Source organism: Lytechinus pictus, chromosome 7, assembly GCF_037042905.1.
Source record: "Lytechinus pictus isolate F3 Inbred chromosome 7, Lp3.0, whole genome shotgun sequence".
NCBI classification, from domain to species: Eukaryota; Metazoa; Echinodermata; class Echinoidea; order Temnopleuroida; family Toxopneustidae; genus Lytechinus; species Lytechinus pictus.
This window is the reverse complement of record NC_087251.1, coordinates 11,395,226-11,421,878: the sequence shown is the minus strand read 5'-3', so window position 1 is coordinate 11,421,878 and position 26,653 is coordinate 11,395,226. Positions and strand designations below refer to the sequence as shown.

Here is a 26,653-nt window from a genome sequence, read left to right as displayed (position 1 = left end):
TAACTTATGAACATCTTTATGAAACAGCCCCCTGAGATTGTCATGAGCAAGCATTGAGATATTCATGTTTGTGGTCGTGGATAACATTATATGTTCATCTTGCAGATGGGATAGTTCACTTTCATACTGCTGATATCCTATTTGCTTTCACACTACAAAATACCATTTTTTTTCTAACAGGGCACGTGTGAAAGCCCCTAACCTCCAAAAAACTGTATCAACACCCTTCAAATGAAAAAAAAAAATTAAACCTGTAAACAGCACGACAGTTATCTCCGGACATCAAAGTGGGGTTTGAAAATCATTTTCCTCCTCGCAGCAAATCAGTGATGTCAAATGGAAATGGGAAATGGCCAACTTGTGTCATTATAATGATGGATAGAAAAACAACCTGCAAATGTTGAATTTTACTCGATAGAGGAGAAGATTCACCTATTGTGTTACCTTCAGGTATCTGTCTTCATAGCCATAGGTAACTTGCTATTGGTAGGGGATTCTTATTGTAACCTAGATAATCTTTAATACATCATTAAACATTAAAATGAATGGATACATCCTGTGGACAAATATACAACATACACAGCACATACATGTAGATAAAGAAATACGCTAATGAATAAGTTGAATAAATAAGTTTTTAAAATGCGAATAAGTACATGTAGGTGAATATATAAATGAGTTCTCAGTAACTTCTACAATCAATCAATCATTTGATCAATTAATTGAATAGATAAGTAAATGAATGTGCATAAATAAGAAAATAATCATTCATTAATCAATCATTCAAACAATCAATATCATAATAACACTATAACAAAACAATCACCAAAATATTAACCAAACATTGCATGTAAATCAATTTACATGATAAATATTTTCATTAACAATTACATTAAGATAAGACAAAAACAAAAGGAAGCAGCAGAAATTAATTTATTAAACTATCAATTAATGGTGACTTGCACTGCAAAGTGACAAAGAAAATGATTAACAGAAGATGCATTGCTACTGAAAATAGAATTTTCCTGATTTCATTCCCCAACACACACTATGCATGGGATACTCTCAACTATTTTGCCACCCACTCCTTCTGTGCTCTGATTGGCTGTTGGCTATTCACTGGATCATGTGCTAAGCCTGCTATTATCCAATCAAAGAGCTGATCATTCTTCCATCATGCACCTTCATTCTATAAACAATAGATCTTCCTTTACCCAGCTCATTGAGAAGGTGTGTGAATTGGAAGGGTATCAGCAGCTACCCAAGCCAAGAGTTTCTGTCTATTATCTAATGAACTTGGGAAAGAAGAACTCGAGACATTTTATTGTGGATAAGTTGTGTCCATTTAATATGACCTGGTTGATGAGACTTGTGTAGAAGGCCCATCATCCCATACAGCAGTGACCAGGTCTGAAACATACATGTTTCAGTATTACAGAAATATCAAATATAAACGTAATTTGCTTAAATCTGTTACTCACATGTCTTCTAATTAATAGGATTATTATGTTCATTGGAAGAAACTTCAACATTTGTCTTCATTAATTTCTCAGTGTCGAGCCCTTGTCTGGAAGATCAATGGAGGTAAGATAATATTCTTGCTCTAGAACCCCCTTACCTAAACTAAAATAAGTCTGTGTTGCATCTTTTTAGCAGGAATTCCACAGCTATAAATGTGCTATGCGTCTTCTGCGGATTAGTGATGAAAAGACGCTTAGGAAGCAAAGAATGCTGCTTTGGCTTTTCTCCAGGTGTCTTACTACTTACAGTATGCCATTTCAAAGTTAAAGGGTACTCCGGGTTGAAAACATTTATATCTGAATAAATAGAGTTAGATTCACAGAGCAAAATGTTGAAAATTTTATCAAAATCTGATAAGAAATAAAAAAAGTTATTGAATTTTAAAATTTATCAATATTTTGTGAAAACAGTTATATGCACATCGTCATGAATATTCCTTAGGTGGGCTGATGATGATACATCCCCAATTTCCTTTTTCTTATGTTATTACATGAAATCATAAATGTTTCATTATTTCATACATGTGTGCATAATTTGTCTCCCTTATAATGAAATAAGTTGCAGCAATGAATATCTAATGCACTAAATCAGTTGTCAATCCATTTTTTTTAGTTCTTGCAGGAAAAACTTTGAATGAACCTAATTTCATATAATAAAATACAATAGTCTAACAAGTGGGGATATGACATCATCAATTTGCTAACTGAATAATCATGAAGACATGTCTAGAACTGTTTCACCGGAATAATGTAAAACTTTAAAATGTCATAACTTAGTCATTCATCGATTTTGATCAAATTTTCAGTGTTTTGTTTGTCTGATTTTTCTTTATCTGTTCAAATCATATTAACTTCAGCCTGGGGTACCCCTTCAAACTTAAGGCTGGTAATCAATTAAAGTTTATGAAAGTTATATTTTCATTATGAAATCAAATATTCATTTTAAGAAAAAAATTCATATGGCTCAATTTTGTTCATCAAATAGGTATTTTGTGAACATTTTAAATGTTCTGGCAGTGGCATTCTTAAAATAAAAAAATGAAATTGCTAAAATTTGAACAGAAATAAAATGCAAAGAGAAAATACAAGAAAAGGTTCTTTTCATTATGAATGTAGTTTCATCACATGAATTCATAAAGTGACATTTCTTGAAAACTGAAAATGATCTTACCAATCAATTCAATTCATAAGACACACTATCCTCATCATGTTTGGACAAATAAAGGGAATACTTATTCAATCATTGTAAACCATTTAAAATGGCAACAAATTGACTTTTATCATTAAAAAGTAGCGGAGCTGCTCACAGTGACATTAAATAACTAAAAAAAAAAATTCATAACTCTGCCTTAAGTCAATTGTTTTTTTGTTGTTGCTAGATATTCATTAATATGTTTCTTCTTATTATGGGTGAAAAGTGACTTACAGTTGCAGATTATGTGTATTACCAGTGCCTTGCACTTAAACTTTAACGTTGACCTCAAAATGACCTTTTACCTTTACAGGTGACCTGCGACTGCACCATAACATGTGAGTCACCTAATTACATCTACAATCCAAGTTTGGTTGAAAAGTGACTTATAGTTGCAAATACCTGACATAGTCCCAATTTATAATTAGATAAATTTCTTATATGGATTTGATGAAATCAGAAGCACTTGTTTAATTTTCCCAATTTGTGATATAATATGTGCCCTATAGAAATATTGATCTAACATTTACATGTATATGAAAACATGTACATGTATGTCATCAAGGCTCGACATTAGCGGTGGCCCGGTGGCCCGGGGCCACCAAAAATTCACCTCGGGCAACCATTATTGATAAAATGTTAAGTTTTGGTGGCCCGAATCGGGCAACCAATAATTTTCAAAGTAGCGCAATTTTTCTCCCATTTTTGCACGCATTTATCAACTTTCTACAGCTCAAATTGCAAGCCAGTTTGTCATGCGCCCTTTTTGTTGATCTACACACAAATACACACACACAAAGTTTGCATATTAGGCCTGCAGCTATAGCCTACAGTAGCTATTATCCAGCCAGCCGCGCCGGCCGGCTGGCGTGAGCTTTGCATGAAGCCCCTGCATACAGCTGTGCTCTAGATCTAGCTCAGCCTATTCAGACTCAGGGAGCTGCGATAAAAAATGTTGCTGCTGAGAAATCTTCCACAGAACTTTGAAAATCTAAGTCAAAGTCACCTTTTACACCAATGAAATGCAATTCTACAGTCTATATTACGAAAATCTGGTGTACCTTGATTATTTGCAAGTATTAAGAAGAGGAATTATGACCTCTCTTTTGACTCAAAAAGACCGATTTCCACATGAATTAATACACATAAAAACACATAGGCAAGTACATCACAGTCCCACATGTGCATTTGTATGTATGTTGATACTTGGTTTCTTTCGAAGCTGTGTATTTTCTTTTCTTTCTTTCTTGTTTATAAATGACTTCTTAAACCACTCTTGAGAAAGTAAATACTTTGGGAAGGCATTTCATTGATATGAAATGTGATTTTTTTCCCCAACATTTTGGCAAATATAGGGAAGGACTATTCTCACACTTTTTACAGATATAGTTTTTGCCGTTTTCTTTTTTTTTGTCTTTCATTTTTTTTTTTGACAGTGGTTAAACCATTTATACCCCTTCCCATCGAATATGCCTGATTAAAAAAACACGTTTCTACTGAAAATAAAATAATACAAACTAAAGGATATAAAAATAAAAATGTGCCATTCCCAAAAGGTAAGTGAAAATTATTTGCTTGGCTTTTAATTATATTCCAGTCAGAATAGACTGTCGCCACAGCTGTTAAAAAATATATGTAATGGCTTCTTAATTTTCCCCTTTTCCCCATTTTTATATTAACTTTGTTTTATTAATTTTTCTTTCATTTTCTTTTCTTTTTTCTCTCTAATTTTTTTCTTTTCTTTTTTTCTTTTTTTCCCCCTGTTCTTTGACTTTGTTTTTTTCTTTCTTCATTTTCTTTCTTTTGTTTTATTTCACTAATTTCTTTTATTATTTTTGTTTTCTTTTTGTTATATAATTTTTGAAAATTTTTTTCGTTTGTTTCCCCCTTTTATGCATTGTTCTAATTTTGCAGCATATTTTTCTGTGATTTTCTCCTTTAATATGCTGCAAAAGAGAAAACAGAAATAAACTGGATTTGGGGCATGCATAATCTAGGTTTTAGGATTCAAAGAGGAAGGAAGGAAAAACCATTGTTTTGTACTATGTATCTATCTGAGTTTGCTATGCACTATTTATTTACTTTACCATTATCTCTATACAGAGATTTAAAAAAAAGTCCACACAACCTGCAAACAATACAATTCATTTATTCACTTTCAATCATTTCATTTTTACAACGATAGAAACAATTATCAATTAGCAAAGTAAAATAACAGCAAACAAGGTTTACATACAAGATGTATAAAGTGAAAGTAACTTAGTGGTAGTGGCTGCAGAATTAATATTTCAGAAGTTTGTTTTATTAATTTTTAATGTTTTTCTTTATATTTTTCGGGCCACCAAACTTTAATATCGGGCCACCAAAAAAAATTATTTGATGGTTTTGGTGGCCCGAACGAGCCACCACCAATAAAAGTTAATGTGGAGCCTTGCTGTATGTACATATGCAACAAATACTTGACAGAAAAGCTAAATGGAAAAAAGGAAATGAGTGGATATAACCATCTAGGACAAAACATAAATTTTCATCTAGATTTTAGACCTAAAATGACCTTTGACCTTAGCCAAATTACCTGAAATTTTACTCACATGATGGCTGATACATGATACTCCTATATACATGCTTCACTGAATATGAAAAAATGTAAATGAATAATTATTCAAAACTGGAGAATGAAAAATTATTTGAAAATAAAAACCAAAGGTCTACGTTTTAAAGAATAAGTCCTTGCACTTTAACAGATGTGATGACATTTCAAAAACTTAACCTTGGTTAAGATTTCAATGTTGGAAATGCTGCCGCTCCCACTAGAAATGTGGTGTCTATAATCTCACTCAGTAGTCTCGCATAGTCTAAATCATCCATAACACATTGTTTTCAGACTATTTGTGCTAAGTTATCAGCCAAACATAAAAGTGTCATCACTGAGTGTTATGATTTATGGGGAAACTAATACATGCCTGACTTATGACCAATTATATAGCGAGATTCTTAGTATGTGGAAATCTGTATCCTTCCAATCCATCTCTACTTGATATAGCACAATCTCACCATTCTTAGAATACATCATTATAATATAGCAGACAATTCCTATGGAAACACACTTCCAAGATCATTTCCTCTGTTGGTTGCTTCAAAATCTTACTAAAACCTTATTATGAAGATTTGATTTCTGTAAATGTTGGTCTATCCTCAATTGCTCTAATTTTTTAGTTGTTATCTCTTCTTTACCACGTTGTTGGAATCTTCAGATGTCAATACATGTATCATTATGATTATTGCACTGATCATTATGTGCTATCAATAGATGGGCTTTGTGTTATAGTTGCCAGATATCTAAACATATTATTTTTTACAGTACACATATTTAATTTCCTTGTCTGATATCCAATCCTGTTCAAATTTACATTTTCACCTTTAATAGCTTCAGTAATCAAATTTCACATGTAGAAAAATGGAGATATATCCACTTTAACCATTTTATGCTTTCATTCCATGAATCTATTTCAAACAAGAAATTAATATACTTTGATATGTAAAAGGGATAAATAGTTAAAAGTCAAACAGAAAATGTACATGCATGTTGACATGGCATTTGTCGGTAATACAATATATTTTTTATAATGTATGCATTCCTTTTATCATCAGCGAAAATATGATCTATCATTTGAACTTTAAATATGCATTTCGCAGCTGGTCCAGTGACATAGCAGGGCCATCACAACGGCATGAACTTGAACAATCATTATGTACTTAAAGGGCAAGTCCAAACCAAAAAAAATTTGATCTGCATGAAAAGAGAAATTCATCAAATCAGATATGAAATAAAAAGATATGACATTTTGAAGTTTCACTTACTTTCACAATTTTAAAGTTAAATGCACAACCTTGCCAGTATGAAATTTGAAATGTCTCAAATCTTTCCTCATTATAATGTGAAACAGGATTGGTTCCACTTTGAATATATGGGAATGTCATTACGTATTGGCTCAGTTGGTAGAGAGTCTGTCGCACAATAGGGAGGTCGGGAGTCCAAGCCCCAGCCGAATCAGACCAAATAGACGTTAAATGAGTTGTTGCTACCCTTTTTGGCATTCAATGATTGAAGGGATAGAGCACTGTCCATCTGACGCTGCACAATGGCTGCCAGGCCCACGATCGATAGAGCAAAATGAATTTATGAAGGATTTCTAATTCAGATTAATATTTTGAACAATGAAATATGGGTTCTTATTTTAATTTTCATATTCAATCAACCTATATTGATGGATTCAATGAAGATGCTTCCTTATTGTCAAATCTGTAAAAATTGAAATATTTTCTATTTCATATAATAAAATGCAAATCATTGACTCTCTCATTTGCATATTACATGTGTTGTGCATAACTGTTTGTTAAAAAATAAGTGAAATTTCAATTTCATAACATTTTTATTTAATATCCAATTTTTATTTTAACTTTTCAGTGTTGATTTTCTTCTTCATTCTTTCATATAGGTATAATACAGAGTACACTGCATATTTCTTGTAATTATTCACTGTTTATCACCTTTTAATCTCTCTCTCTCCCTCTCTCTCACTGTCTCTCTGTCTGTCTCTTTGTTTCTCGCTGTACACCGATTTGAAGCAGTGTTTCTGATTTCATCTTCGCATCAAATCCATATCATAAGAAATTTATTTAATTATGAATTGGGACTGTGTTTGTCAGGTATTGAAAAAGAATTCTATGAAATACGATACAACTTTAATCTCCTCTACAGAATGTTACTGAAATGTCATCTCTAATTGAGACGGTTCCTCCAGTGGAAGTCTTGGCTCCAAACTACCCTCTACTAATCATGATCTGTATCCTCATAACAGTTATCATCACAGGTAATACACTGAGTATCATTACAATAGTCTCCACACCCAGTCTCTTCAACCAAACAGGTAAATACATTATGTCCACTTTCTAGTGAAACCTATGAAGGAGGGGATATTTGGAAGTGTGAATGAAAATCAGGCTCAATTCTTTTCATGCTGAGTTAACTCTGAGGGGATAAAAATAAGGATATTATTTTCATAACTTCTTTAATTTTTGCTTTCCTATAAAATAAGTATCATGGCTAATTGCTGGCTTTTGTGGTTTGATGAAACAAAGAAACACTAATTATTACAATTGTTGATTAAAATTGCAATGTGCACGAGACATTTCACACAAAACCTCATTATTAACAGTATGAAAAAAGCACATCCCCTAAGCCTAATATGACCAATATGGAAATGAAAGCAAACAGTGAATATGAAAAATTCACTTTAATGGATTTTCATAAATCTGTTGAACACTTTAGGATAAAACAATGTCTTCTGATCAAGGTGTTGAAATTGAAATATGGTAGAATGTGGTTGTATCAGAACATTCATAGCAAAAGGTATTGTAGGGGCAAGCCACTATGGATTATGAACAGCTAGCCCCTCCAGTCTTTTGCCTAATCAGAATGCTCTTATGACACTACAGTTTGCTCAGATCATTTTCAGGGCAACGGTCCTTGCTGAAATGTATGTCTTAATTCAATTACACTTTGATTTACCTCGCTGCTTGTGTGTATTCTTGTAGGTTATTGCTTGATCAACCTTGCCATTGCTGATTTATCCATCGGCATCTTCTACTTGCCATTCTGCATCCCGGTTGTGATTACAGGTCAGTGGTACAGTACTGACCTCTTCTGTAGGGTCATGACCTCTACGGCCATCTGCACGGTCATTGTCTCCATCACCTCACTAGCCCTCATCAGTATTGACCGCTTGGTCTGCATTTCTGTTCCCTTATGCTATCAACTGATCTTCTCCAAGAGGCGCGTCTTCTCCCTTCTCCTCCTAACGTGGGGCTACGGATCTGCAATGGCATTGTTTTCTGTCACGGTATCACACTTCATCAAGTTCCAGCCATTCTTCTACAACTGCGGGATCGATGTCACCAGCAACAACACAAGGCCCTACACCATCATTCTACTGACGTGCGGGTTCTACATTTCGCTGGGAGTGATCTTCTACTGCTGCTTACGCATCACAAACATTAGCTGGAAAGCCGGGCAGAAGATAAACGTTCAGAACCAGGTCACGGCCAGAGAAAAGACAAGTTTGGAAGAAACTAGGAGACAAATCACCATCACAGCCCGCATTTTCGTGGTCATCGTCGTATTCCTCATATGCTGGGGACCATTCGCCATCGAGATGCACTACGGCCTCATCACCAGACATCAGTTTCCATGGCAACTATCCGTCACATTTGAATTCCTGGCCAAATTCAACAGTGCAATGAACCCCTTTATATATATGATCACTTTTGCACCATTTAGAAAAACATTCCTCAAAAGGTACTTTCCAAGTTTTGTCAAAGACGAACGGTCTTCAATAGAAGTCAAGCCATGCTCCTCTTTAGGAAAAAACAGTGCAAATGGTATTAAGACAGTTTCAGGGTCTGTTAGTGAAAGGAGAACTTTCCCTGATAAAAATTTGGCTGAAGCAATAGATTAACTTTGGCTGAAGCAATAGATTAACTATGGCTGGTCATCAATTTAATGAGAAGATCACAATTCAACAGGATATACATGTATGTAGCTACAATTTACTTACATTAAAGAGCCCTAAATTGGCTTCATGTCTTTGGCAAAAAGGAAATCACTATTTCACCTCATGCAAATACATTCTGTGATTTGTCTACACTATGGATACTATAATAAGTGGTACGGAGCTAATGAAAGTATTACAAAAAAATTTCAATTTAATGCGACCTTTCCCTAAATCTTCCAAATATCTCAAGCTACTCCTACTACAAACAAAAAGAGAATTTCAATGAAATTTACCTGTCAGTGGTTTTAAATTATGCACTTCATTAAATGGCTAGTTAATATAATAAAAGTACTACAAAAGTTTCAAAGTGAATCAAAATTTACTAAATATATTTCTAGCAACATGCTCCTTCACAGTAATATAAAAAAAATATCTCTATGCTTTATTCAAATTAAAAGAATTTACTTTCACATGATAAAGAGGAAAGGAATTATTATTTTTTTTTTTTTTTAAGGAACACAAATTGATGTTAAGTGTATTCTTTTAAGCACATGAAAGTGTATTTTGAGCTGTAAAATTTTATGCCTGTGTTAAACTTGTCAATAAAACCAAATAAAATATTCATGTACATCTTCATGAAATTTGTGTTTGTTTTCAGCTCGCTTTCATGAAGCAATTTGGCAGTGAGTTTTCAGTGACAACTTTCATGTGCTCTTGTGATCCTTCGATCTGATTGGATGAACACAAATCAGTATGTGAAAAAATCACTAGCACAACACGTCCTCAAATGCTCTCCTAGGGAGCATCTCATAAATAGTTCTCTCGGTGGCTTTCATCAACACATGTACAGTGTACAAAGGTACTGGAAATCCTTGCATCTGATTGGCTGAGAGCAAATTAGTCAGTGAAAACCACTGACAAAACTCTCCATAAAATACACCCCTGATGTCCTAGTACAGTCAGAAATGTCTCCCTTCCACTTTACCATCCCCATCTTGCCCAAACCCAGTTATGTTATTTCTAGTACTGCAACATGATACATTGGGGAATTTCATCTGTCTGTTGGCCAGGCAACAATGACAAGGTCACATCATCTTGCATGATATAAGGATCACTGTAATAATGGTTGTGAAAGGTGGTCACAATTGATGCTGAGAGACAGACATAAGTCCTTTGACATATTAATTTCTTGAGACTCTACAAATTAATATAGTTTCAAAATGAATACATGTTGAGAGACAGACAGAAGTCATTTGACAGATTAATTTCTTGAAACTCTACAAATGAATATAGTTTCAGACAGTGACATTGAAATAAACTTAATTGTTTAACTCTTTTTCAGAAAAAGAACAGTTCTGAAATCAGAAATATTTATTGCAAACACTAGTTATGTATAAGAGAAAAGTTAAACTGACCAAAAAAAAAAGGACATGGCGCCGGTAGCATGGTAGTCGCACCACTGCAAACCTCTGCACTTTTGCTATTGGCAGCTGTTCACAACATCGTTATTTGTGCTTTTACTGTTATATGTATATCATCTGGCATCTGCATATAATGTATTATGATTGTAATGTATAATGTACTGTTTGTTATGTATCTGGTAATAATGTAAATTTTAACCTGCCGGCCAACCTGATAGGATGCAGGGCCTGGTTCTTGTTATTCTTGATCTCTAATAAAGATATGATGTACTACTGCTATGTACAAGACAACTGACCATAGTGAGAGAGTAACATATTGAATTCAGGAAAGGAATTCAAATCAATGATTCCATTATACCAACAACATTCCCTGAAAAGAGAATGCAAGAAACCTTGTACATCTACATGCAAAGTCTTCAAGACTTGAGGTATAATGAGAAGGGAGAGGAAGATGAGGGGGGGGGGGGAGGGTTGAGGAGGAGGATAAGAAGAGAGAGACAAAAAGAAGATGGGTGATATACAGTATGATATAATCTAGTCATCCAATGTACGTGTCTTATTGCTTTACAGAAAAGAATAGGAAATAAATAAAGAAGATGCAAGAAATTTACTCAGAATTGATTCATCACTAACAGTTGAATAAATATGCTTTCAAATCAACCCTCAATTTGCTGAATTCATAGCAATAAAATTACTCACTCTTTCTTCATTCTCATGTAATTTGTCCATCATATTATTGCCTATAGGGAGATCGTCAAAGTCCTTTTGGAGAGTTAAGGGGGAAAAGAAAATAATATAAATTAAATTCAAGAAGTTGGTTCTATCTAATCACATAGCTACACTATCTAAACCTACTCTTTTACCTCTAATCAATAAATTATTAGTTGTTAATTAAGGGAACACGCCACTTGCACATATTAGATATAATATTAGGAAAAATAATATCAGTGTGCTTCTAATTATCAACAATCAATAAAAGTGGCAAAGTAAAAGTATGGATGAAAGACACTCCTTAATAATTAATTCTTTAATAGAAAAAATATAATCATAACAATATTGGGCTACTTCAGCTGGATTTGGGATTAATTATATATAAACTGGCTTATTATTTCTGCTTACTTTCCCATTCATTACTAGGGTGTTGTTTTTTATCTTTTACTATATCATTCAAAATTTCATAAATTTGATAAAATAGACTGTTTGCCCAACCTAACAACTAGTTCAAATGATTGAACAATAATATTTTTAAGACTGTTGATAAAATATGCACAACAAATAAATTTATATCCAGGCACACAACAAAGTGACATATTAATGAGTTATTACATAATTACAAATAAACTGAATACATCACTGAAAAACTAGAATTTTGAATTCAAAATCATGACTTAAACACCAGGCATGTATTTTCTTTGTCCACTAATATTCAAATCTTACAAGTTTTGCATGCAGTTGAAAATCCTCTGCAAACTACGGGAATGAAATTATTCTTTTTCTGAAGTATGAAAAACTGTCAAAATAACTTCCAAGTTCACAACAAAAGCTTTTAAGTTTGTCATAATTTAGATGTCTTCTTAAAATATTTAGATACTCACTGATGTTCCAAGTCTCTTCTTTAATCTGGCAATCTCTGCTCTCAGTTCTCTGATAAGTTTTACATTTTTATCCTATAAATTGATATCAAGAATAGAATGAAAACAGTCAACAATGACAAGCTACTTTCTTCATTCAAACAACTGTTTGCTAAACTATTTGCCTACTTGACTCAATGGTCGTGTATAAAGCATATTACATAATTCAATCCCAACCAGTTAACAAGAATACTATCCAAATAATTCACAATGTAATTTGATGTGTAAACATAAACACATTCTAGGAATATTATCTTTCAAGTAGACAGCAAAAAAATTGTAATAAAAGACTTCTTCCTTTTCAGATAACTCTGCATCCTTCATTCCTATCTTACAGAGAACTGTAATAGATTGAATTCAAATTGTGGAATTAAGAGATAAGATTTAAATCAATCTAAATTTGGGTTCAATTTGAAGCTTTCGCAGTTCTTTGTATCATCCACAGGGTGTATGTGTGTCCACAATTAATATATAGAAATCTGAATTGTTGGCATAAACAAAAATGCAATATAGGTGACAGAAAAAATAAAAATAAGTGATAATCTACATAAGATTAGTTTTTTCAATAACATCATTATATTTATATTTAAATGCAGATCATTCAGCAGAGAATTATGAAGTTTCATGAAAAAAGAGGATGGGATCAAGTTTATTTGAAATACCCATTGGATTCACCCCAAACTGCAATCATCTTTACCCCTCCTTCCACTTTGCACAACCCCACCCTCCTACCCTCCCCCACTTGCTCCTTCAATGTTGACTCTGGCAATCCCCTCCCCCTCCTCCTTGAACCACCCACTTTTTAATAAATTTTTCATCATTATCATAATAAAATCAATGATTTAAAATGTTCTTACTAATGATTGAAACACATAAATCTGAAATCTTCATACCTCATTGATAGTAGGTTTATTGATGATGTTCTTTGCTCTGTTTGCGTATCGTAATGTGCTTAGAGTTTCTCCATAGTTCACATCAGCAGGTGAAATGGCTGGAAAGTACAGGCAAAGAAGAAAAAAGAAATATTCAAATCATAGAATATCTACAGATTTTTTTATTTAACATAGATCATTACAAAATATGTTGGAATTTACATGAAAAAGAAAGCGTGCATGATTCTTTTGGTTATTTGGGTTACATACGATACAGTGCCAAAGCACATAATGAAATCTGACACGATTCCATGACTTGAATATTAAATCAAAACTCAGTCTGGTATGTACAGTTGCTGAAAGACCATAAAACACAAGTATTGTAAGAGCCAAGTCTGAGAGCCAAATCCAATAATACTTCAGTTTAAGATTTGGTACTGTTGTGAGACTGAATTACAAATTAATTTATTATAGTGCATATTGTGATACAGCAGAAAGAGTGAAATTTGGCAAAAGGGGGGTATTCTGGGAAGACAATTTAATAGAATTGCTGCCCACACCATCTTGAATTAAACAATGGCCCCCACATAAAATCGTTAAAACTTATTATATTCTGCATACTAAGAATCTTGCAATAGGATTGGTCAGAAGTCAGTCATGTGATAAAGGGTAGTTTCCCCATCAATCATCACTCGCAGTGATGGAACTTTTGTGTTTTGCTGATATTTTCAGCCCAGAGGGTCATAACGCATTATGAATAAGTTTGAATACAAGCGAAATGAAGAGGTCATTGCCACTCAATTTTTTTGTTCCATCATTCTAAATCACCTGCAGTGAAAATCGCGCAAGATCTAAATGCATATGTTCAGTGTACATAAGCACTTTGCTCATTGCCTCGATTGTTTTGTTGTAATGGTAAAATTCCTCTGAGGTCACAATACATCTTGCTGGAGCAAGATCTCGGATGCTTGTGCACAGTTTACATACGCGCTAGCATTAAAACAAGCATAATCGTCTCAATTGATTTTTTTCAAAGGAATCAAAATTATTCTAAGAGAGACGTATTGATATCTGTTTCTTCGTTTATAGTGGATACCGATGCGGAATATAAAGCATATAATCACCTCTGGATTTCAGGTGACAAGGCAAACTGTCACTTCCTTGGCAAGCTGGATGTACCTGCAATCTTTCCTCAGCTTCGCTTCGGAAAAATAGCTACATCCAGCTTGCCTTGAAAGTGATAGTTTGCCCAACACCTTCACCAATGGTGATTATTTGCTTATTCATACTATCTCTGAGTTTTTAAATGAATTGTGGCACTGAAATGTTGCATAAAGAGGTATTTTGGGGTGCTGATTTCAAATATTGCTGACCCACTGTCCTGTTGGCATAGGTGTATAATCCTAGTAAAACTGAATGGTTGAGGTGCACATATACAGGTTGGCTTGATTGCAGAGGGATCTAGGATTTAAATGAGACCACCATTTAACACTCCATCAGAGGGGCACAATAATGTCCACTAAAGCTTATTGTGCATCACAGCACAAATGAGAAGAATGCCAAATCTGCATTTATCATTTACCAAGGTATAAATGAAATCTATATTTATATTTTTGGTGATCAATAATTATGAACTGCATATGCATATGAGTTGTGGAATAGTCTTTCACAAAACCTTTGCTCTTGTGACCATTATGGCAACTGCCATCATGTTAACAGTGTGCAGCAGCCAATCACAATCAAGACTTCAATGAAAGTTGTAGTAGTTGAAATAATGAAAAATTTACAATAGTTGTAACTCTTAATGAAACAAGCCCAGAATGCCACTACACATAAATTGAAGGATTAAACTTACTTGCTACCATGATGGTCTTAGAGTTTCCACCAAGACTGTCTTTAAGAAGCCAGGTCAGAACAGAATCTCTGTATGGAATAAAGAGAGATTTCTTCCGGTTCCCTCCTGGACTAGGAGCAGAGGATGACGAAGCATCAGCTGGGGGGGGCAGAGAAGGCACAGACAGTAAGATGACTCAATGGAAAGAGGAATATGAAAGTTAACTTTGTATCTCGCTTATTGAAAAATAAGATGTTGAATAAATAAATAAACCACCCGTCAAATTTGAAAAAAAAATATTAAGAGTGTTAATATCACCCTAAACATGAATCATCTTTCGACAATTCCATGAAATGAACTTCATTTTTTACCTCTCATCCCCATTTTTTCTATTTTTCATTCACTTCATGAGCATAGACTTATCATTTTAAAAAGGCTCCATAGAAAGGTGATTGGCTATATTTTATGGAATTTCCTCTTTGTATTAAATTAATTTGATATCAAAGCCTGTATAAAATTCAGATCTGTCTATGTTCATCTGTCTTGAATGTACCAAGGACAATTTCCTTCATTTTAGAATCAATTCAGTCTTTAAAAACATAAATAACTTCACAAGGTAGTACAAGGTTTCATATGACGATGCCTCTTTTCAGTTACCAAAAAAAAACACCCCACAATATAATGGATGACTATTAAAGAAAAATGTCATATGTACAATGCACGTTGAGACATTTGCCAAAAATGCCCAAAATGTAATTACTTGTAATGATGAATCAATAATTTCAAATAACCTGCGACGTATAAGAATGAATTTCATCTATATAGGATTTCTATTTTATCAAAATTCATGAGAATTGCTTTTTAGAAAAGACGAGTTGAGGCCTAGATCCTATCAGGGCCCTGCCTCACAAAAACTTGTGAGAGTCGAATCAAACTCAAATTGGAATTGATCTAAAACTCCCCTCTCTTAACTACATATATCTAGATCAACCACAATCATAGTTTGTTTTTAATCTATCCCACATCTTGCTAAGAAAAGAGACAGGGGCCTGTTGCATATCAAGCACAAGTCCTAAATGCACACATTTGATTGGTTTAAACTCAAGTTGCGTAGGATATTTGGAGTTGCATTTGATCCCAACTCTTTGTGAGACCAGGCCAAAACACACTTACCGAGAGCAGAGATGACATTGCCAAGGGTGACAAGAGATTTGTTGATATTGGCACCTTCTTTTAACCTGTCCCCCGTAGCACCGGTAGCATTGGCTCGTTCACTGCAAGTGAAAAGAATGTGATGATGATGGATTTGTGCACACCAATAGGGACAGTGAATTATTATATGAAGCCTCATTTGAAGCTTTTGTTCTTTGTTGGCAACATTACAATACAATAGTATCTTTCATCCCTGCATTTTTCCCTTTAAAGCTTATGTAACAAAAATAGAGAATAATGAAGAACACCTTTACAAGTTATAAATGAACAATGAAAAGGCAATGATTTGGACAAGTTCATTGCATTTCCATGATAAGGCTTTTAGTGATTATTTTCTGTTTAATTTCATTTGAGGATTGAGAAAATTATTTTAAAAAATGCAATATAACATCAAAGGGGAGAGTAGCAAATGTAGATAAATCTCTCTACAAATTACACTTTTTAACATTTTAAAGAAAAGTTAACACATTTTACGTTTTGGAGGATGGCAAGGGGTTAAAGACACATTTAAAGGGGGAGAGGGAAACATAGATTAAAAAGACAAGAGAAAATACAATTACCTTCCTGCTAAATCCACTAGATTGATTTTACTAACTGTCTCACTTGGCATATCAGCTATGTACTTGGCCTGTACAGGGTGATAGAAAAAGGATATTCATGTTTATAACATATACAGCTGCAGCCCCCCCCCCCCCTCATTTCATCTACCCAGAACACAAGACATGGACAGAGAGGGATCAAGAATGCAACCATATTTAACCAACAAAACAACAATCCCATAGTTTACTTATGCTGTATATAGTTAATTTTTACTCTTCAAAACATTTTTAATATTGAAACTATGATTTCCTTATGAAAAAATTTCATTCACAAAATCATTTGTGGCTTTGTATACATTGACAAAGTTTATTTTTGTCTGCAAGATTGTGAAGGAGAATTTAAAAAAAAATCAATCTTTTATCATCATTTAATTGCACTTTAACACTTCAGCAGTTACCAATCAATTTTCAATGATATCAAATAGATAGTAGAGGAATATTTTGACAAATGATAATAACAAATTCTGAAAATTGTCTCAAAAAAGTATTTGAAAATATATCTTACTAGGGGGTAAAAATGTGAGATTTGAAACCTATGATCTTAAGGTATGTACTCAATAATTTGAACACATTACCTCCTAACCCCCCCCCCCCCCGAAAAAACGCCATCCTACACAACTCGACCTTATCACTATAAACAATCATAACCATCATCCTCATCATCATCAATCATAACCACCAATCATGATAACTATCATCATCATCATCAATATCGTCGTTATCATCATTACCATCATCATCATCGTTATAATTTATTATCGTTATTACTGTCATCATCATCACTGTCAGCAACATCACAATCATCATTACAATTAATTTCATCATCATTATCATCATCATCATCACTACTTTAACCACCACTTTCATCATTATCATCAAGATGTACCTGTGTGAATGTAATGGTGAAGATGGCATGTGATCTACTGCTAGTGTCATTCATGTTGGTGGAAGCTGTGGTTCTATTTTAATGAATGAGAAAAAGGAAGGAGAGATTATTACAACAATGATAATTATCAAATTTATCGCCAGAAAAGATGAAAGATGACAATTTAAATAATCTCATATGTTAAAAATCATACCAATATCATCACGTTTTTAAAGGTATAACATTTCATTCTAATTTTGATGCTACCAATAATGCGTAAGGCAACAGGATTACCCTGTTTCAATAGCAATCAGAATAAAAATGTTAGGTTACATTAATGTTGTGCTGGTACCATCTATATGACCAATGTTCAATGCAATAATATTAATCAATGTTGATTTTTAACAACTATTAAAAGACAAGTCCGGAAATGGGGCCCATATGTACACATACCAGGGGAATAAGTTCTTGGCCCACACAGTGAAGTAATGAAAAAAAAGGTGCCCTGCGTCATATGCAGTGCGAGTGTTTTAATAAATTTTGCAAATATTGGATAATTAAAATGTCCAACAGGCACAGGTTTCAAGGGCAGTGGTCCTTCAGGCTTCCCAAGTTTGGAAAACTGCTCAGTAGGTGGTTTCAGACCGCCTCGAAGTTCGTCAGTTCCAGGTATTCTCTGATCGGGAAATTTACCCTGATCAGAAAATACCAGGTATTTTGGTAATGTGAAAGCAAACTATGCGTAATTTCCCCGAAAGAAAATACCCGCTAAATAGTAGGTACTTGGCGAAATTACGAGAACTTTCGCGGGGATTTTTCCAAGGTCGCAGGTATTTTGGCAATGTGAAAGCAATTTACGGCAACTATTAGCCCAGTGTGTCGTTGGGCGCGGGCGCCGTGGGTGGCTGCTGAGCTAGTGATTTTGAATCTTGCGCCTTGCCTGCTTATATAGACCATACTGCGCATGCTCGTAACTTCTGGAACTTATCCCGAAGGGTATGTTTCGGGGCGGTGTGAATGCAGGAATAATTAATGGGTATTTTTTAGCCTTAAATAGTTCTCGTAATTTAACGGGGATTCTTATGATCAAGACGGTTTGAAACCACCTAGTGAGTCCCCTCCTGAACATATAGAGATATTCCTGGCTACCCTATACCACAGCCTCCTCCTTCGACCACCAAAATGAAAAGAGAAAGAGAAAAAGAAAACATGTTCAAACTATTACCCCTCCTGATTCTATCATGCACGGGTCCACTTTAGTAAACCTACATGTCTGTATGATCAAGATGCTATATACATTGGATAACATTATTGTTATTTTTAATTTCATGAGTTGGTTCAATCTTTTTTCTGTAAGTGATTGCCACTTGGCAAATTTGTAGAGTACAATGATTTCAAAATGATTACATATCATTTGATGATCTTTGTATACATGTGTAGATACATGAAGGTTGCCGTGCCCAAGGCAATGGAATATGGTGATTTGGAACAAACCAAACATCATCGCTATGATGGACCATGAGACCAACTCAGCTGATGACCCTGTTTGGCCCATCCAGCATATCAGCAAAGCAACAACACTGTACAAAGAGGAAGAGGGCTAAACCTTCCACTCTGGTGGAGGTGACTCGCCAACTGTCCACACGCAGGTTCTCCAGTTGCAGCGACAGCTCATGGACCCAATTCATGGACTGGGAGGATTATCTCAAGCTTTCAGTTGAACTAGAATTGGAGTGGAGGAGAAACACAAGGCAGAGGAGGTAACAGCCACAGTATTTACATCAGCAGTCAGCAGCCTTCAAACAAGCAGCACGCAACAAGTCTGACCTGCGCATTCTTCCAAGATGTACCAGCCAGAATCCTGGTAATGGCCATAGAGCAACACCAGTCAAAGACAAAGCCAGAACCAGGTGCCCATTTCATGCAGACGGCGTGAGCATGCAGACGGCAGATGCTAATCAAAAATGCAGATCGCCTCCTGTATTCCTTGATCAGATGTAAAGACGGCTCCCAGTACAAAGCACACGCAGAAGGCTTTGACTCAGATCCCCATCAAAGGACCATCGTCCTTCGGCACTACATCCACAGCCCAGGCGGGGCCAAAGGCATTATTTGCCTTAGACAACCAGGCAGATACATGTAGCAACCTTTCTTCAAGGTCGCTACTAACCCCCTTGTCAGAAAGCACTATCATCGGGGTACTTAGTGACGACACATCACCAAAGACACAGGAAAAGCCTGACAAATAAAACTGAAAGAAAATGGCCGCTTAGAGGGAGTGTGATACCAACTGCTGGAGCTCACATTAGAATTAAATAAATCACTGATAAATAAATCATCTGTTAATCACCTTAATCCTGCATTTCCAATTTAGACTTCTGCTCTAATGAATTTTGCAGGAGCTAATGTTCAATTTTTAAATGTCATTCCTTTGATTAATTTTTGTAATCTTGATTTTTATTCATACATTTGTCATTGTTGAGAGGCTCTTTTTTTCTTTTTCTTTTTAAACTCCATTTCATATAGTATATTTGTTTCTCTATGTATTATTTTCATTTTATTTCATATTTTATGTTTATATTGTAATATATCAAATTGTGTTTTTTTTGTGTGTTGCAAGGCCCCTTTGTATATCGGTTTGCTAACTGAAAGGGCTACCTTGTGGAAATATAACATGAATAAATATATAGATCAAGGAATGAAAGGACTTTGTTTTTTTTTTCTTTAAAAAAATTTGATTTTTCATGTTACATGTACATATTGATTGATTGCATCACCTGCGAATCACCCTGAACAAGTGTGTTCAAAACTTTTCTGTGGGCAAATCGGACTTGCATGCATTCATGCAAGAAACTGCAACAAGATCTGCACAAATTACTGTCATTTGCCTGCATGAAACTGTGAGTAGCAAAAATTGTCACCTGCAAGTCACACCCTAGGCTTGCATAGAACAGTGTGAAAGGGTCTTAAATTACATATGTTTTTGTTAACCATCCAAACTAACTTTCCTAGATGGTGATTTTTTTTTTTAACGTTTCACACAAATTTAAGTATGACTGGTCAAAATAAGTAGAAGTTTAAAATGTCATAAATGTCTTATGTAACATCCAGTTTCAATAGATATTTTGTGCTGAACTTGCTTTACTTTCTCTATTTATTCATAAAACAATTTTTTCTATGGGTGAAAATGACCTTAAAGGAACCTGATATGAAAGTACCTTTGTATGTTGCCTTTATCCATAAGTGCCTTGACATCATAGTAATCTGAAACCAAGTGCTTTGATAAATCTGGAGTGACAAAATAATAAACAATCAGAGTTTTGTTACAAATACAAGGACAAGTATTCAAGAACATTGAATTTAAATAGAACATGTTATATCAACACAAAACTAATCTGAAATAAGATGTGATAAATCTTAAGAAAAAGGCAGACACAATTCCACTTAAAAATATCTCACAATAATGACAGGTTTATCGTTTCCAAAGAAGAATTGCTAGGATTATTCTTAAACCAGAGATAAGATGTTTGTATCCACAATAAAGATGATCAAATATTTATGGCTATGGAATGTTATAAGATTGCTATGTACATTCCTCCTATTGCCTCGTATTATCTCACTAACCCTGTTCAAGGAAGTTCTTAATTCAAAGTGATGGCATAAATTTCACATTACAATTTACCCTTATACAGTTATTAATAACATCGATGGGTAAATACATATTCTAAAATGCAGCAATATTACAAGAATTTCAAATGCTTTCACTTTGACTGATTGACTTTTATATGGTTTTATCACTAATCAACATCTACATAATGCAATCAAGGAGGATACCATTCTTCCCATGGTGAACATCATTTTAAACCCCAAATCTGTCACATAAGAATAAACATGATTAATTTTGGTGTGTGATTCCCCCACAGTTCTCAGAGTTCGTGGTACAGGAGTTACCACAGTATCTGTATGGGTGCAACACTGTGTAGATCATGGTGATCGTCAACTATCATGGACCGCCATCTTAACCAGCCAGTAAAGTGAGAAAGCTTAGAAAGCTCTCTCATTTTGTTTACATACCTTGTACATACGGCCCATCTCTTGGATGTTCTCTCACTCGTAACGTGTGTTCTCTACCAGTCTTCAGTAAATCCCTCACACGCTCACAGTAAATCTCAAGATAACTATTAGGAAAGACAATAAAAACATAAATATCACAAATAATTACTATATTCAATAAAACAATATCTACAAAGGTGATATGGTGGCAATGGTAATAAAATTCCACTTTTCATAGTGCTTCATGCATTGAGAAGATATGTCATTACCCAAGTCATGGATCTTGGTTTGTTCATTGTCAATGTACAGTACGAACAATCCCCACTCCCTGGGGAGTATTCTATCAATAAGCAGCAAAGTGGCACTCAGATTGGGAACCCAAAATAACACTTATGATCATATCCTACTGGTCAGCCATCTAACACCTGGGTGGAGAGTGGCAAAAGTATATTGATATGCTAAAGTACATTACTTCTAAAGGTGGGATTTGATGATTACCATGACAATGAGGAGGAGAATGAATGACAATCTGATTTATTTTCCATCTTCCATGATCATTTGCATTTTACAGACAAACAGCCAGGTTTCATTTTAAAATATTTTACAAGGGGTCTGAGAGACTATTGGGCATAAAGCAATCAAACATATTTCATAAAATTATTGATTAAGTTACAAATATATGACTGGATAATGAAATGCTACCATTCAAATCCTTTTATCCTTCACCGCATCTGTCAATTATCTTTATGCAAATATGAAACAAAACATCTTCAAATGCTGTGCTTGACATTTCTTGTTTTAGTTCTGCTTGTATTTCCTCAAACTCTCAACGAAACTATAACATTAATCCAGCCAGGGCTGTTGTTCATGTGAATACAACTTAGAGGAAATTAGGACAATATTAAAAAAGCTTTTTAAATCATTGACATGTAAATGATAATGGTATTCTGACTAATCTCAAATAAACTGAAATTGAACAAAACTACTTTGATTACATTCTCTTAGAGACTATGGAAATTGAAACTGATAAAACACACTTTGCAACACTTTTACAAAATGAAGGGAAAATTTCCCCACATAATTAATACAACTGTGGCTGTACAATGATTCTATGCAAATACAATAAAACTAAGATACTAGGTCAAATAATCATGTAAATCCATACAGTAGGGCTTTCATATCTGGAAAAGGTAACCATATGCAATATTTTATAGACAGGTCGTCTTTTTATACAGGTGGTAACTTGGGAAGGTATTATCTAAAAAAAATTGTTAAGACATACCAGTACATGAAATATTACAAAGGTGTTATAAAAAGATAAAACATTATAAAAAAAACTAAGTTCTGATCAGTAAGAATACATGTTAAATGCAAATGGGTTCTGTTGTCACTATCACAATGCCATGTATTCAGCCAATTGTTTCTGAGTCAGGTGATGCAATGCTGTTTAACTAACACAGCAGACAAGTGTATCTGTGGTTTATTATGATTAATGGTGGTTTTATAACCACAGTCCCTGTAGCTTTGAGAAAATGTTACAAGACATGCTTTTACACCTTCCTGCAAATGATAAATACCAAGTCTACTTCAGATTGGATATTCATCAGAAACTACACCGTACCAAGTACTTTGCCAATGTGAACAGAGAGGCAAAGTACTTGTAATACCCCCCACTCTCCTTTCCCTATAAAATAGTGGTACCCATCAATAAGGTATTTTTCAAAATTATGCAAACTTTCCCAGTGTGAAAGCTATTGATGAAAACTTTTATTCCTTCAAAACCCAGGTCATGAAAATGCTTATTTTCAACAGAAATGCGAAACTCTACAAGCATATATAAAACCATTGCCATAATCACCCAGTTTAGGTAGGAGTTACAAGCAAAATATATTCGGTTGGTATCTGTTTCACTTAATTCTATCTATGCATTTATCATTTACTATGTAACATTTACAGTAAATGTTCAAATAATTTGCTTTCACACTGCCAGCAATTCTAATAATGGGGCCCTGAGTAAGGTCTTTCCAATATTGGGAATTATCCAAATGGGAGGGTGTGAGAGCACCAGGCAGTAGAGCAAAATGATGTTCAATATCAATAATAATGAAGGCAGACAATGTGTAGGATGAATGTACAAAACAAGATTAATGTTGACACATGTACATGCATGCATCATATCACACCTGAATGCAATATTAATGTACAGGGACTTTCACAGTTGGTTGTGGATTCATTTGCGACCATTTGGTTATGACACATTTTGTACGTAATGGCAAATTAATAGTGTACAGGCAATTGTGAAAACACTGTAAGTGATTGAAAATGTATTATATTGTAATTCATAAATTAGTAAATTGACCCCTCAGTGTGTGCTGCTGGGCAATATCTATATGTCATGTTTATACCAATAAATTAATAAATAAAGAAAATTAAATATTTTTTTAAAACGAATGCCAAATTAAATTTGATTTAAACATCATGCTTGCATAAGAGGTGACAAACATCCTTACTGGGTTTTAAATTTTCCAGTGTTAAATGTGTGCATATAGTCATGCTTTAATTGCATATATTACTCAAAGAAAAATTATAAATCAAGACATGCTGCACTCGCTTTTGGCTAACAAGTGGAACGCCTCTGGCAGTCTCGCCTGCATTACGCAATTTAATATAGCAGCAGTGCTAACTTTGAAAACTACTATAAAATAATCATTCACAAAAACATCATTCATATAATGACATAATACCACGTTCATTGACCATAAATGACATTTGAACGGAGACTTAAGACTGTCAACTACACCCATGTCCACATTTCATTCACTCTATCCATAAACTTTCAAAGTTATGATGGCACTTCAACAATTACCCCAACATGGCCTAAGTTTATTGACCTTAACTGACCTTTGACTTGGTTTTGTGACCTGAAACTCACAGGGGATGTTCAGTGATGCTTGATTACTCTTATATCCCAAGTTTTATGAACTAGATCCATAAACTTTCACAGTTAGGATGGTAATTCAACAAATACCCCCAACACGGCCAAAGTTCATTGACCTTTAATGACCTTTGACCATGGTCATGTGACCTGAAACTCGTACAGGATGTTCAGTGATACTTGATTACTCTTATGTCCAAGTTTTATGAACTAGATCCATAAACTTTCAGAGCTAGGATGGTAATTTAACATATACCCCCAACACGGCCAAAGTTCATTGATCTTAAATGACCATCGACCATGGTCATGTGACCTGAAACTCGCACAGGATATTCAGTGGTACTTGATTAACCTAATGTCCAAGTTTCATGAACTAAATCCATAAATTTTCAAAGTTATGATGGTAATTCAACAAATACCCCCAACTTGGCCAAAGTTCATTGACCCTAAATGACCTTTGACCTTGGTCATGTGACCTGAAACTCAGGCAGGATGTTCACTAATACTTGATTAACCTTATGTCCAAGTTTCATGGACTAGATCCATAAATTTTCAAAGTTATGATAGTAATTCAACAAATACCCCCAACTTGACCAAAGTTCATTGACCCTAAATGACCTTTGACCTTGGTCATGTGACCTGAAACTGAAACAGGATGTTCACTAATACTTGATTAACCTTATGCCCAAGTTTCATGAACTAGGTCCATATACTTTCTAAGTTATGATGTAATTTCAAAAACTTAACCTTCGGTTAAGATTTTGAAAATAATTTTCCCAACATGGTCTAAGTTCATTGACCCTAAATGACCTTTGACCTTGGTCATGTGACCTGAAACTCAGGCAGGATGTTCAGTAATACTTGATTAACTTTATGTCCAAGTTTCATGAACTAGGTCCATATACTTTCTAAGTTATGATGTCATTTCAAAAACTTAACCTTAGGTTAAGATTTGATGTTGACGCCGCCGCCGCCGTCGGAAAAGCGGCGCCTATAGTCTCGCTCTGCTATGCAGGCGAGACAAAAATGGTAACTTTACATTATGCATTCCTTATTCGTTTATGACAGCAAGATTTTCTTCACTGTTAAACTATGGTGTCCTACACCATACATACCTGACCTCTGTCCTGTATGATACATCATCTGAATCGGTCCTGATCCTCGTAAACAGTCCCTGGAAATTAATTAATGGAGTCACTCAAAATAATAATGTACCATAATAAATTTGTAAAGGAAATGCTTTACACATGTACACTAATCTAAATCTAAAACCATTTAATGTATACTAATCTAAATCTAAAACCATTTAATTTTAACATCTGAACCAGCCATATTTAAAAAAATGTTTAATCACAGATCAGATTTCTCAATGTTTTCTAAGCCTATCATTATTAGGTGGTCTGTCAACGACAGATCACCTATTGATTTCGCCAGAATTTTCTTTCTTTATTCTTTATTTATTTTTATTTCTTCCGTACACTTTTTTGTACACACGTTCACTCGAAATCGACATGGTCAATTTCCTTCAAATTTCTGTCAGTCATCAAGTCCCATGATTTCAAGTAAAATCAACTTTTTCAAGGTCATCAGGTCATGATGACGTCATCCAGGCGCCATTTTGTAAAATCACATTGTCGATCATATCTCCATTATCAATTATCAAAAATCAATAAAATTCATATTACATTAACTTCAGGTCACGGGTCAACAGGTCATGTCATCAAAGGTCACCTGGAGGTCACGACGCGCGCGTACGCGCTCGTCAAATTTTTAAAATGCTCAAAATCACTTTTTGACCAAAGTAAAGTACGTTTCAGGTCATTTTAAGCATTTCAAAAATTTGCGCACGCACAGGTATGCGCGCGCGTTTCCGCGCGTAACGCCTTCAACGCAACGCAGAAACGCCGTTTTTTTATATCATTGCATTGATAATATAATTCTGAGCAATTTGATACCTTGATCAAC

The 26,653-nt window shown here is 34.5% G+C and overlaps 2 protein-coding genes across 4 annotated transcripts in view; one reads left to right on the top strand and one right to left on the bottom strand.

The window, feature by feature from the left end:
* Positions 1–1,183: 1,183 nt before the first annotated feature.
* On the top strand, positions 1,184–9,867 carry LOC129265523 (D(2) dopamine receptor-like). 3 transcript variants are annotated; one of them, XM_064101917.1, is made up of 3 exons: positions 1,184–1,584; positions 7,475–7,643; positions 8,311–9,867. In XM_064101917.1, the coding sequence occupies exons 1-3, from the start codon at positions 1,579–1,581 to the stop codon at positions 9,228–9,230; spliced, it is 1,095 nt and encodes a 364-aa protein (XP_063957987.1). In that variant the 5' UTR covers positions 1,184–1,578; the 3' UTR covers positions 9,231–9,867. The 3 variants fall into 3 exon arrangements, with proteins under 3 accessions (XP_063957987.1, XP_063957988.1, XP_063957989.1); XM_064101918.1 differs by having other exon boundaries at positions 1,379–1,455; positions 8,311–9,331; XM_064101919.1 differs by having other exon boundaries at positions 1,496–1,584; positions 7,475–7,586; positions 8,311–9,331.
* LOC129265524 (kinesin-like protein KIF16B) overlaps positions 7,178–26,653 on the bottom strand; it is a 41,979-nt gene continuing 22,503 nt past the window's right edge. Inside the window, exons 5-14 of the mRNA XM_064101361.1 lie at positions 25,804–25,862; positions 21,775–21,878; positions 20,919–20,988; positions 17,722–17,794; positions 16,797–16,864; positions 16,198–16,298; positions 15,046–15,183; positions 13,212–13,309; positions 12,283–12,354; positions 7,178–11,449 (exon numbers count right to left, since the gene is read on the bottom strand). Coding sequence (XP_063957431.1) covers positions 11,351–11,449; positions 12,283–12,354; positions 13,212–13,309; positions 15,046–15,183; positions 16,198–16,298; positions 16,797–16,864; positions 17,722–17,794; positions 20,919–20,988; positions 21,775–21,878; positions 25,804–25,862 — 882 coding nt within the window. The 3' untranslated portion in view covers positions 7,178–11,350. The remainder of the gene's footprint in view (positions 11,450–12,282; positions 12,355–13,211; positions 13,310–15,045; positions 15,184–16,197; positions 16,299–16,796; positions 16,865–17,721; positions 17,795–20,918; positions 20,989–21,774; positions 21,879–25,803; positions 25,863–26,653) is intronic.

What these genes read in the sequence shown, in the direction of transcription:
- LOC129265523 (XM_064101917.1), top strand. An exon ending in CAGTCTCTTCAACCAAACAG is followed by an intron (nt 7,644 to 8,310) that starts GTAAATACATTA and finishes GTATTCTTGTAG; the next exon opens with GTTATTGCTTGATCAACCTT.